This window comes from Pyrgilauda ruficollis, unplaced genomic scaffold (genome assembly GCF_017590135.1).
Source record: "Pyrgilauda ruficollis isolate IOZ18807 unplaced genomic scaffold, ASM1759013v1 scaffold97, whole genome shotgun sequence".
In the NCBI taxonomy this organism is placed as follows: domain Eukaryota; kingdom Metazoa; phylum Chordata; class Aves; order Passeriformes; family Passeridae; genus Pyrgilauda; species Pyrgilauda ruficollis.
In genome coordinates this window covers 2,244,028-2,254,908 of record NW_024531821.1, presented here as the reverse complement: position 1 = coordinate 2,254,908, position 10,881 = coordinate 2,244,028, and the positions used below count along the sequence as shown (strand labels likewise).

General features: G+C 43.9%; 1 protein-coding gene across 5 annotated transcripts in view; it reads left to right on the top strand.

The window, feature by feature from the left end:
- Positions 1–247: 247 nt before the first annotated feature.
- Positions 248–10,881, top strand: part of CSNK1A1 (casein kinase 1 alpha 1) — a 32,401-nt gene continuing 21,767 nt past the window's right edge. For all 5 annotated transcript variants that reach the window (XM_041489864.1, XM_041489863.1, XM_041489862.1 and 2 more), the window contains exons 1-2: positions 248–747; positions 1,555–1,661. In XM_041489864.1, the coding sequence (XP_041345798.1) occupies positions 625–747; positions 1,555–1,661 (230 nt within the window). In that variant the 5' untranslated portion in view covers positions 248–624. The remainder of the gene's footprint in view (positions 748–1,554; positions 1,662–10,881) is intronic.

Genomic DNA, 10,881 nt, shown 5'->3' with positions numbered 1-10,881 from the left:
ACCACCCCTCGCCCGCTGCGGGCCCCTGCCCCTTTAAGAGCGAGTGAGGGCACGTCCGCTTTCCCCGCCCTCTTCCGCCCGGACTGCCGGAGTGGCTCTGTACGCATGCGTACTCTCGCAGAGCACCCAATCACCGCCCCCAGCTGGAGGGCGGGGCGCCGGTTGAAGACAGTGATTGGCGCAGTGTGGCGAGGGGGCGTGGCTATCGCGGCAGCGCCCCGCCCCGCTCCCAGCGCGCCCCGCGCGGTGAAGAAGCGGCGGCCGCGCGCCGGGGGCATTTTGTGTCGGCGGCGGCGGCTCAGGCACAAGATGGCGGCGGCGGCCGAGTGAGCGGCCGGCGGCCGCCGCGACCCCGCGAGTCCCCCCCCTTTCCCCTCCCTTGCTCTCACAAGCATCTCGGGGGCCGCTTCTCCTGTTTCTGGAGCGCGCCGAGAGCCGGGGAGCGGCGCAGAGCCGCGCAGGGGGGGGCGCCCGCCCGAGGGCCCCGGCTGGAGCTGAGCGCGGGGACCGTCCTTGGTTGCGCCGCTCTCCCCCCTCCAGCCCCTTTCCCCTCCTCGGGGGCTGCCGTAGAGCCCTCGTTATCCCGCCGAGCCGGCCGGGAGGGCCCGAGAGCCGCCCCTCGCCATGGCGAGCAGCAGCGGCTCCAAGGCCGAGTTCATTGTCGGAGGCAAATACAAGCTGGTGCGGAAGATCGGCTCGGGCTCCTTCGGGGACATCTATTTGGCGATCAACATCACCAACGGGGAGGTAAGGGCCGCTCGCACTCCCCCCTCAGCTCCCCGGGGGCAGCCGGGCACCAGCCACCGCCGCTCCGAGCCCCACCTGCGCCCGGCTGTGCTCTCCGTGTCCCCGGGGTGGGCTTTTCCTTCCCCCGAGGGTCTTCCTTTCTTCCTCTTTCCCGTCTACGAGGGGCTTCATTCTCCCTCTTTTCCCCGAGGGTTTTCATCCCCCCCTCCCCAGCGAGGTTCTTCCTCGGTGCCCCTTCCACAGCAGAGCCCTGCGATCGCGGGTTCCCCCACCCAGCACTTGGGAGAGGAGAAAAGAGGCGAAAACCATTGTGGGAAAAGACATTTACACGTATTTGTGTTTTGTGAGTGGCCAAAGTCGTCGTCCCTCGCCCGCCATTCATCTCCTCCTCTGCCTCGGCTGGGGAACACTTTGTATCTCGTTTCATCAACACTAATAGAAACAAAGAAGATCCCCCTGTTTTTCCAGCTTTTCCTTTGGGTTTTTTTTTTTTTCTTTTCTTCCTCCCCCTCACGGCTCTGAGCTGTAAAGAAGAAACACCCACGTATGTTCTTCCTCACTTAAGTGGTTCTGAAGACTCCACATCTCTAGCTCAAATGCATGACCCGGGATGGATATTGATGTACAAATCACCGCGATGTGGATTTTATCGGAAGACGCCACAAAATGCAGCACGTCGAGCTGGGAAATAAATAAATATATACCCGAAAGCGTTGGCATCGGGGGTGTGTGGGGGATGTGGAAGTGCTGTGCCCCTTAAAGCTCGGTGGACGCTCTGCCCTGACTCCTTGTTCCCTCTCACTGCAGGAAGTTGCTGTGAAGTTGGAGTCTCAGAAGGCTCGGCACCCCCAGCTGCTCTATGAAAGCAAACTGTACAAGATCCTGCAGGGAGGAGTTGGCATCCCACATATACGGTAGGACTCAGCCGTGTGTGCCAGTGGCCTTTCTGTGTGGCTGGCATGACTTTTTTTGTCATGCTTATTACTGTATATTGGCAGTTGTTTTAGACTTTGTAGTGTGAGGCAGGGCACTGCCATGGAAAGAAATTTATCCGTGCAGGATTGGGGGTGTTAAAGGGGGAAATGCTCCATTCCAAGCTCTCCAACTCGCTGGGTTCCTCTGGCAGGCCTGCTGGCTGTATGGAGAGCGAGACACCCAGTGAGAAATCCTCGTGGCCATTAGAACAAAGTGTGAGGAGGCTGTTTCTCCGAGAGGCAGAGAGTTGGGAGCCGGCCCTGGAAATGGCTGCTTTCTTTTGTTGCCTCTCTCTCTCTCTCTTTTTTTTTTTTTTTTTTTTCAACATGTCTTCCTGCTCCGCTCAGAAAATGGCGGCTGGACGTGATTAACCCTCCCCCTTCTCCTGGTGGGACAAGGGACGTGCTCGGGCTTGTGCCTTTTTCCTTTCATAGTTATGAGCCGCCAGCCTTGAGACTGCGGAGAACCTGGAGCAGGAATGAAATGGCAGCGGCTCCTTTCTGCTGCCCGCAACAGATGCGTCACCAGCCTTTCCGTGGGGATTAATCCCTCCCAGTTCCTCATTATGCGGCTCCTCGCTTCGTATTCCAACCGAAACTTTCGGCAGGGTTTCAGAATTTCCTGATCTGGCAGAAAATCGCTGGTGCAGGACCCCTGGAGGGGTTATTCCTCCTGGGGTTATCGAGGTGTTACCCTGGGGTAGTGCCCAGCTCCGGAATCTGGGAGTCAAAGAGTTACATGAAAGTTCACTTTTCTCCAGGGAGACTTTTTACAAGTTGTTCCTTTTTTTGAAACTTTGTTAATAATTGTTTTTAAAGTTAGTAATTTTTTTTTCCTTGACACAATGGCCTAGAGGATTTTTGTTCCTTGAGCTGCACAATCTATTTTAGTTTAAGTTCTGTGTCAAACCGTGGATTCCATTTAATTTAACCCTTCCTGACTTTGTACACGATGAATAGTGACATTTAGGGTCTGTTTTAAAGTTCTCACGATGACATAGCCCAGATTCTGTATTAATTTGGACAAAGCCTAGTACAAATCTGCATTTCTGAGGTTAATAGCTCCCTCCTCCTTCCCCCCAAACACAACTGGCTCTGATCCTGAATGTGAGCTGGAGGAGACAGTGTTGTCCTGGCCATCTGTCCTCATTCACTCCAGCCTTTTGCAGGGACACAATCAACATACCTGAATTAAATACTTGCAGCTTCAACAGAGTTGCTGGTGTGAAAACAGATGCAGTCTTTCTTTGAGAATACAGTTTCTTTCTTTTCTCAAATGTGGCTGCCTTTATTTCACAACTGAAAGAACAGGAATTGCATTTTGGAAAGCTTTCACGGTGTAGTTGCATGCTAAAACAGGGATAACTGGGAAAACAGCCAGAGCAAGCAGATATCAGGTGTTTCATCACAGAACTGGAAAAGCAGGCATTCTTGAACTACTTTTTTGAAAAGTAAATGGGTGAGTGGTGCTATAATGAGGCCAAGTTGCAAATTTTTGGCTTTTCCACTGAGATACTGTTTCATTTCTTGTATTTGGTTAAAATGCCCTGGGAAATACTGATACCTTGTATGCTGAGAAACTTGCCTCTAGCTTCAACTACAGCTGTCCTCTGTATTTCGTATTCTTGTACCCCCTAAAAATAATACAAGGTCCAAAAAAATTGAGAATGGATAAATGAGGCAATGCTCACCAAACTGATTCATAGACTCATTGTGCTAAAGGCTGTCAGTCACTCCTTTCAGGTTCTCACAACGTTCATCTTTTTAGTATTTTTCTAGAAAAGTGTCTTTTTGGAAATACTCTTTTTCTTTTCAGAAGCAACATTAATTGTAAATCTATTTTTATGTGCCAGATGCTCCCTGAGAGGTTTCTCTGGGCTGCTGGCATTGGTTTGGTGATGCTTGAGAAAATCTAAACCAGCATTCTTAGGTTTATTTTCTTTTAAGAGGAAGCTGAATAGGGGACCAGCACGGTTCTTGTGACAAATATTAAAATGTTCTGTGTTTAGCAGAAGTAGAATCCGTGGTGCTCTGAATCCAAGTCAATACTTAGGTCACTTTGCATGTGTCACTGATAATCCATTGCCACCATTGTGTTATAATAATATGCTGTCACATGGGAATAAGCTGTTCCTGGCTCAGTGTATTCACAAGTTGAAGGAAAGTCAATACATTTGGTAAAATTTCTGTAATGTGACACCTTTAAACAGCAGCAGCACAAGAATTTGATAGGAAAGGAAGGAATCATGCCAAAATTTCCCCATTGCCATGCTTTATAAAACTCAGTCCACATCTTGGACACATCAACACGAGAATTTGTGTTCCTCATTTGGGAGTGATGGACTTTTCCTCTGTTTTTCACCTATTTAAGTGATGCACTGGCCAAGATCAACTTCCTGGCAGTTGCATGATGTGACTCTACCTCACTCAAGTGGTCTCTGCTGTGGTTCTGTGACTCACAGAGCTGAGATAATAAATGAGGTCTGGGTTGCTCATTCATTGGGACTCCTTTAGATGTGATTGCACCTTAGAATTGCAGGAACATGTGTCTAGAGTGTCACTGAAGTTACCTAGAACCAAACAATACTTTTTGCAGCCTTTAAGGTTGATTTGAGGGACTTTCTGGCTCATTGTAAGAAACTAATGAGCAAAATTCTCAGTTCTTGGGTTAAAAGTTTATTATTTCTGTGGGGTCAACAGTGAGCCTTCTACCTGTCAAGTTTAACAAGGGGCCTTGGTGCTTAATTCCACTGTAATAGAACATGTTTGTACAGAAAATAGAAAAAAAAATGAGATTGGCGTGAATGAATTGGAAATTTTATTCTCTGAATGTTCTAAACCACTTTAGCTCTTTAAATTTGCTGCTTATTGTTTCCCAAAGAGCAGCAAAGTTTCTGAAATTAACCCTTAAATTTCACAAAACCTTCATTAATACTCAAAAAAGATATGTTTTATTCTTGATGTTCAAATTTTGCTTAATTATTAGTTTAATTTTTCCCAAAAGACTCTTGAACCAAGCTTAACTTTGTGACAGTCTGCTGTGCCCTTAGGACACCATGGCCAGGCCCCAGCATTCTGCTGGGCTTATTCTCATTGTTCTCCCTCATCAGCTGCCCTTTGCTTTTTTTCCTCTCTTTTTCAGTGACAAAGCATTTTGAGCTGTAATCTTGTTAACTGGGCACTGATCCTATTAGTTGGGACTATCCACCTTTATTCCCCAATTCCTGGTGCTGCCTTGGAGGAATGCAGCACGGTGTGTTTGATTTTTGGGTGTTTGTCCACAGCATAACTCTGGTAAAGCTTTATTCACAAAAGCAATGATTCAAATTACCTGGGACAGCAGCTCTTGGTTTTTTTGCCATTTATGGTGCTCATCAGCTATTGGTTGTATCCTTGATGAAGATCAGCTATTTGTAAATTAAAAACAAAAAGTTTTACTGACTTAGTGGTTTGTGAGTGGGTTTTGGGTTTTTTTTTTTTTTTTGCAAAGTTCCCTTGCAAACTGACTTTTGTTGTTTTTTTTTTTTTTTCTGCAAAGTTCCCTTGCAAACTGAATAAGTCAGTCTCCACATTTCTGAGATTTTCAGTGCAGCACTTGTAAATATTTTGATGTTGAGAAATTCAGAGAGAAATTCTCAATTGAGTTGAGTTTTCTGGAAAAAAAGTTATCTACAATATTTGTGCTTCTGGTTGATTGCTGCCATGTTGCTGACTAATTATTAACAACAGAATGTGCCCTTATACATCTTCATTAAATACTACCTGTGATGGAAAAATGTGGTCAAGGTTGGTAATCCAAGAGTTACCACAACCAAGTTTGCCTTAAGCACTCAAAATGTTGATTTTTAGCAGGGCTTAAAAAGCTGTAAACACACCTCTCAAACACCTGCATTTTTAACTGTTTTCTCAGTAACTTCCTGCAGCATAAACCCCCAACCAACCACCAAAAAACCCAAACCACCATGTGGGAAACGTCCACTAACCCCACTCCAGGAAAAACAAAAAGGTTCTATCAGTATGTCCTACTATTAATTAACTTTGTTATTAGTTAGTCTGCATATTGATGGGTAACTGGAAGCCTCTTCTTGTGCTTCTAAATAAAATGGAAGATACTATTTCAAATGTATACCTATGGTTCTTTTATTAAGAAAATAAATACATGTAAATAAAATTTATTTCCTGTTTTCCACCCATCTAAACTCTTGTATTAGTTGGTCTTTGTGGATTTTGTCAAGGCATCCAAGAGAGACCAAAGTTAGAATTTTTTCCTCTTTGCATTAACTCAGTTTTTGTAGTTTGAGGTCAGTGTTACTCCTGATTGAAACAAATGATCAGCTGACACAATACTAGAATATTCTCTTCCTCAGTGGTGTTTGCTGTCCCTACTGTGGATTAATGGTTCACCTTCTCACTGAGCTGCAACTCCTGACTTTTGCAGGGGAAACTCAACTCCTGCCTTCCTCTCAGGTGTTACTGAGTTCATGGACCAGCTCAGCAGAACAGGGAGCTGCATGTTTGCAGGTCACACTGGGCAGATGAAGCCACCTCCTTGCTGGGGGGATGAGTTGTGCTGGCATCCTTCGTGGGTTGCTCTCAGAACTGTACAAAAAGTGATCCAGAATTTTATTTATAGAGTGGAGCCAGTTCCATAGCGTAGGGTGTTCATGGCTGTTTCTTTATTTAGTGCTTGGGTGGCCTAATTCATGCTCTCCATGGCAACTAACGTTAGGTGACATCTGCTAAATATTGCACTTCAGGATTTCAGTCATGCCATATTATGTGAAGTTCATTTATATTACTCCTAGCTGGTTTGCAGTTAAGTGCTTTTCCAGTTTCAGGGGAGATAAAACAGAAATATAAAATATGTGTCAATTTAGAAATGAATCTCTGATGGATTACCTTTCTCTTGTGTGTTGTTTCAGTGTCTGTAAGACTCAGTGGATTTTTACAGGCATAATTCACTTTCCAGTTTGTCTGCACTGTCATTATTTGTCAGGAGATGTCTGTGCTGAGAACATGGGAACAGAAATGTCTGAATCAGTCAGGTGCAGCATCACAACTTTCTAGGCCAGCAGGGCAGTGCTCATGATTGTGTTGTTGGACACAGAGAGCTTCTGTGCCTGAAGATAATGCTTGGACCCACAGGCAGTCAGTTGCCAGTTCTTTTTTCCCTGATTTTTGTTAAAAGCCTTTTCCTATCCTCCTGTATCTATAAGGAATAATTACATAACTCCGTAACTGCCTTGCTGAGCTGTTTGAGTCAGTGACTGCAGAGGTCACAACCATCCTATTTTTCCTGATTGTGCCCTTGTTGGGATTTGGGTTTCCTTTCCTGAGCTGGTGACAGGGCTTGCAGCAGTGATCCCAATTCCCAGGTTCTGTGTGGAGCAGCTGCCCTTTTCCTGGTAGGATAACCTGGTATTTTTCAGGGATATCAGAGCTGTGTAATTACAGGGAGGTCAGTGTTTTCTCTTTAGTCTCATCATCTGACTAATGCCCAGTTCAGAGACTTTTGTGTGAGTGACTTAGGGCTGGCAGGGTTGGAATACAGTTCCAGAGTGTTCACCACATCAGTGCCATTTGGATTTCTGTGGGATGTCTGAATCCTTTGTCTGCATGAGGCTTTCCAGACTTGCATATTCCCCCTCATGTGCCTGCTGACTTGTCAAACTTACTAATTAGGTGAGCTCAGGTAATTCTGTTAGCAGGTTCTTTCCAGCTTGCTTTTTCACCTTACATTTTTGTTCTAACAGCTTTTTAATCCACCTTGGTTCTTCTGACAATCTCCATTTCTGTCATGAGAGCTCTTTCACTTGTTGCTTGAAAATACAAGTGCTGAGAAACTTAATTACATAGGATTACACACACTAATCATAGTGTCACACACCATAATTTATGAAAGTGGCAAAAGTTTATGTAATGTCAAAGAAGTCAGAATCACCCTTTTTGTAATGGGATATAAACGTTTCTGGAAGTGTAAAGGTTTGTGTTCAAATATTCAGTGTTGGAAGAATTGTCCTTCCCTGCAGTGAAGCACCAGGAAATGTTTTTTGTCTCACAAAATTACAGCCTCCTGTAGCTCTGTGTGTAATTCCAGGTTGCCAGAGCCCCTGTGGGAATAGTCAGTGATGGAACTGACAGGAGCCTTTAGTGGAGGATGGGTTACCTGGCAAAGCAGGTGTTGATTGAGGAGAGCTTTTATTAAGTTGGAACAAAATGGTCTTGTCGTGGTTTGTCTGGTGGTGGGAACAGTTTTTTGTGACACTGAGCTCGTGTTCTGTTTTTTTGTATAAGCTGTAGGCAAAGTGAAGTGCCTTATTGCCTCCATGTCTTCAGAATTCTGGGATTTGGGGTTTCTTTGCCAGTGCCTTGCAGCTGTCATTTACTAATTTAGTAATTTCCTTCATCTTGATCTGAACTTGTTTTTTTGGTTTTTTTTTTTTTTTTTAATGTGAATCTTCTGAATCCTTTTATTTATTTCTCACACATTTTGGGTACTTGTGCTGGGTTTGTTACCTCGTTATAATTGCTATAATTGCCAGTGTAGTGAATGAAACTGCTGGTTATTGACTGGAATTGTGTGAGTGACACAGTACTGTGAAACTGGGCTGGAGTTTCATGGCCTCTGTGTGATTCTGTTAGCCCTTCACCCCCTACCTCTGCTATTTGCCTAGTTCTGTTTGACTCTTTCAAAGAAAGATGTGAAAAAATACTATTAATAACCAAATGAAATGTTTTCTCAGGTAAAACAAATAAAAAAATGCAAACAAAACCAACCAAGCTATTAAAAAACACTTCCTCAAACATTTCTTCTGTCCTTGACATTATTTACAAATTATGCAGTTGCTGAAATAGAAATCATTGATTTTTTGAAAGGTGCAGCTCTGAAAAGGCAAAAGGATTTTAAGTTTGGGTAGAGCTGACTACAGTGTTTGCCACCAAGTACTAGATATGCATCAAGACTTCATTTCCTTGTCTCAAGGTTAGTCAAGAGAATTTAAAACCCACCCATGTCAGTTCAAGTAAACATCCACTTGGCATGTGACCTGACATCATACCTGCTTTATTGTGTGTTATTTAGAAACTAAACACTTTGAAACTGCTGTGTGCTGTGACTTGGATGTTCCCACAGAGCTCAGATACTGAAATCCAAGGTGTTAGAAAATTTCAGCTTTGTGTTTATGCTGGGGTTATAGAGGAGGCTCTCAAACCACATGATTTGAAAACTTGGTGACGTGTCCACTCTTGGTCTTTCACACAGACAAGTCACTGAAGTCAAATTCAGGTCACTGTGCTCAGCCTTTAACCATGCTCTGATAGAAAGCTTCATAAAAGAAGTTTACTGTATTCTGACTAATTTGAGTAGTTTGATTATATAGCTTTAAACAGAGGGAAGGGAGAGTGATGAAGCATTTTCCTGCCTGGGAGCTTGGGCACACCTTGAAGCTCAAGTAGGTTTGTGACATCTGTATCAGATGTTTGTGTGACACTGCCTGTTCAAGGGTACACTCGACTGTTCCTCATGATTCTGTCCTGTTAATGTTTTGTGTAAGGATGTAAAGCACAATAGGAGTCAATCAGGAGAGGTTTTTCTAGTAAATCAGCTTCTCTTCTGGAAATAATACATTGTATGTAACTAAATCAGAGTAATTACCCACCCAAAATGGCTCTCAAGTAGTTCAGTCTCTTGCTGCCACTTTTTCCTCCCCTCTTTTTCCTCTCCCTTACTTAAGATGTGTTGCTTCATGAGGGAAAGGACTTCAGGTGTGCTGACAGAAGTCCATGGATCTCTCAGACGTGTGGGCACACTTGTATTCTGAGATGCCAGTGCCACCCAATAGCTGCCCAGGGCTTTGTATGAATCATTCCCTCTTATTAGTGGATAATTCCAAGTTTCCTTGCTGATTCATATAAGAACTTGTAAAGATCTCTTTCTGGGACACCAGCATTTATATATCCTAACATCCAAGTTCTCCTAAGAAAAGCCAAGACTTGTAAAGTTCTTTCATTCAGAGCTGCCAGTAGTAGCAGCTCCTACACCTTGAGTGGACACGATGTTGCTTTACTTCTTAATCCCATTTTCACTGGAAATGTTCCAAGGGAAATGAAAACTTACTTAGGAGTGTTAGCAAAGTAAATAAAACACTCTGATGATACTTTGGAAGAAGTTCCAGTTGCCAGCAGTGAAATGAATAGGTGTCACAGTCTTCAGTGAGGAATTCCAGGCAGGTAAATGTGAAAATGAAATATTAAGAGGTTCTGCCTTATTTCTTTGTCTTGGAGGATTGAATGTGCTTTCCACCAGAGCAGAGTGGTCAGGAGATGAGAATTCTTGTTCATACATAGAAATAGGGCAAAGAGAGGTTGTGCAATCATCCTGAATTACTGCACTTACTCTGCACACAGATCCCTGTGGAGGAATGAAAAGGTTTTTAAAATGTACCTTCCAGGGTGGGCTTCCTTTGCATCAGCTTCACCTTGTCTGTGAGGCTGGGACTCAATTTTCTTAGCTCCACTAAAGGCTGATCTTTGATCTTTTTCCCTTCACTGCATCTCTTGGGCACTGAACCGTTGCTGTGCTGAACAATTACACTCAGCATCTCAATTAGAATTCCATCCCTTGAAGAAAATGGTGCTTTATCTAGATCTTGATTTACTCCTAGAATTCTTCATTTCAGCCCATTACTCTCTAGTTTTTTTTTTCCTCAACAAACCTAAATTTCATAGGACAGAATACCTAGGAAGGTCATTTGCTCCAATTTTCATTACTTTAAGTGACCATAATGTTTCATTTTCACCTGTGACCCCTGGAGTTGTTAACAGAACCGTTCTGTTGACATTTCATTTGAATGACTGCTTTCAAAATACATATTTTCTGCATCCCATTTTGATGCAGAGAATGAATAAAGGTCTTAGACTGATGTGTAAAACAGGGAGTGTGAGCCACAGCTCATACACAACTTTAATCAGATTTAAAACAATGCAGGAATGAAGGGCAAGGTTTCTCCTAGGATCCAGACAGTGGGAAGGTACAGGCCAGTAGTTCCTGAAACAAATCCAAATATAGAATCTTTTCTCTCTGGCTTTGTAAACATTTTGTTTTACTATCCCAGCTAAGCTAAGCTTGGAATCCTGTGAGTACCTAGGAATTTGTTGACTT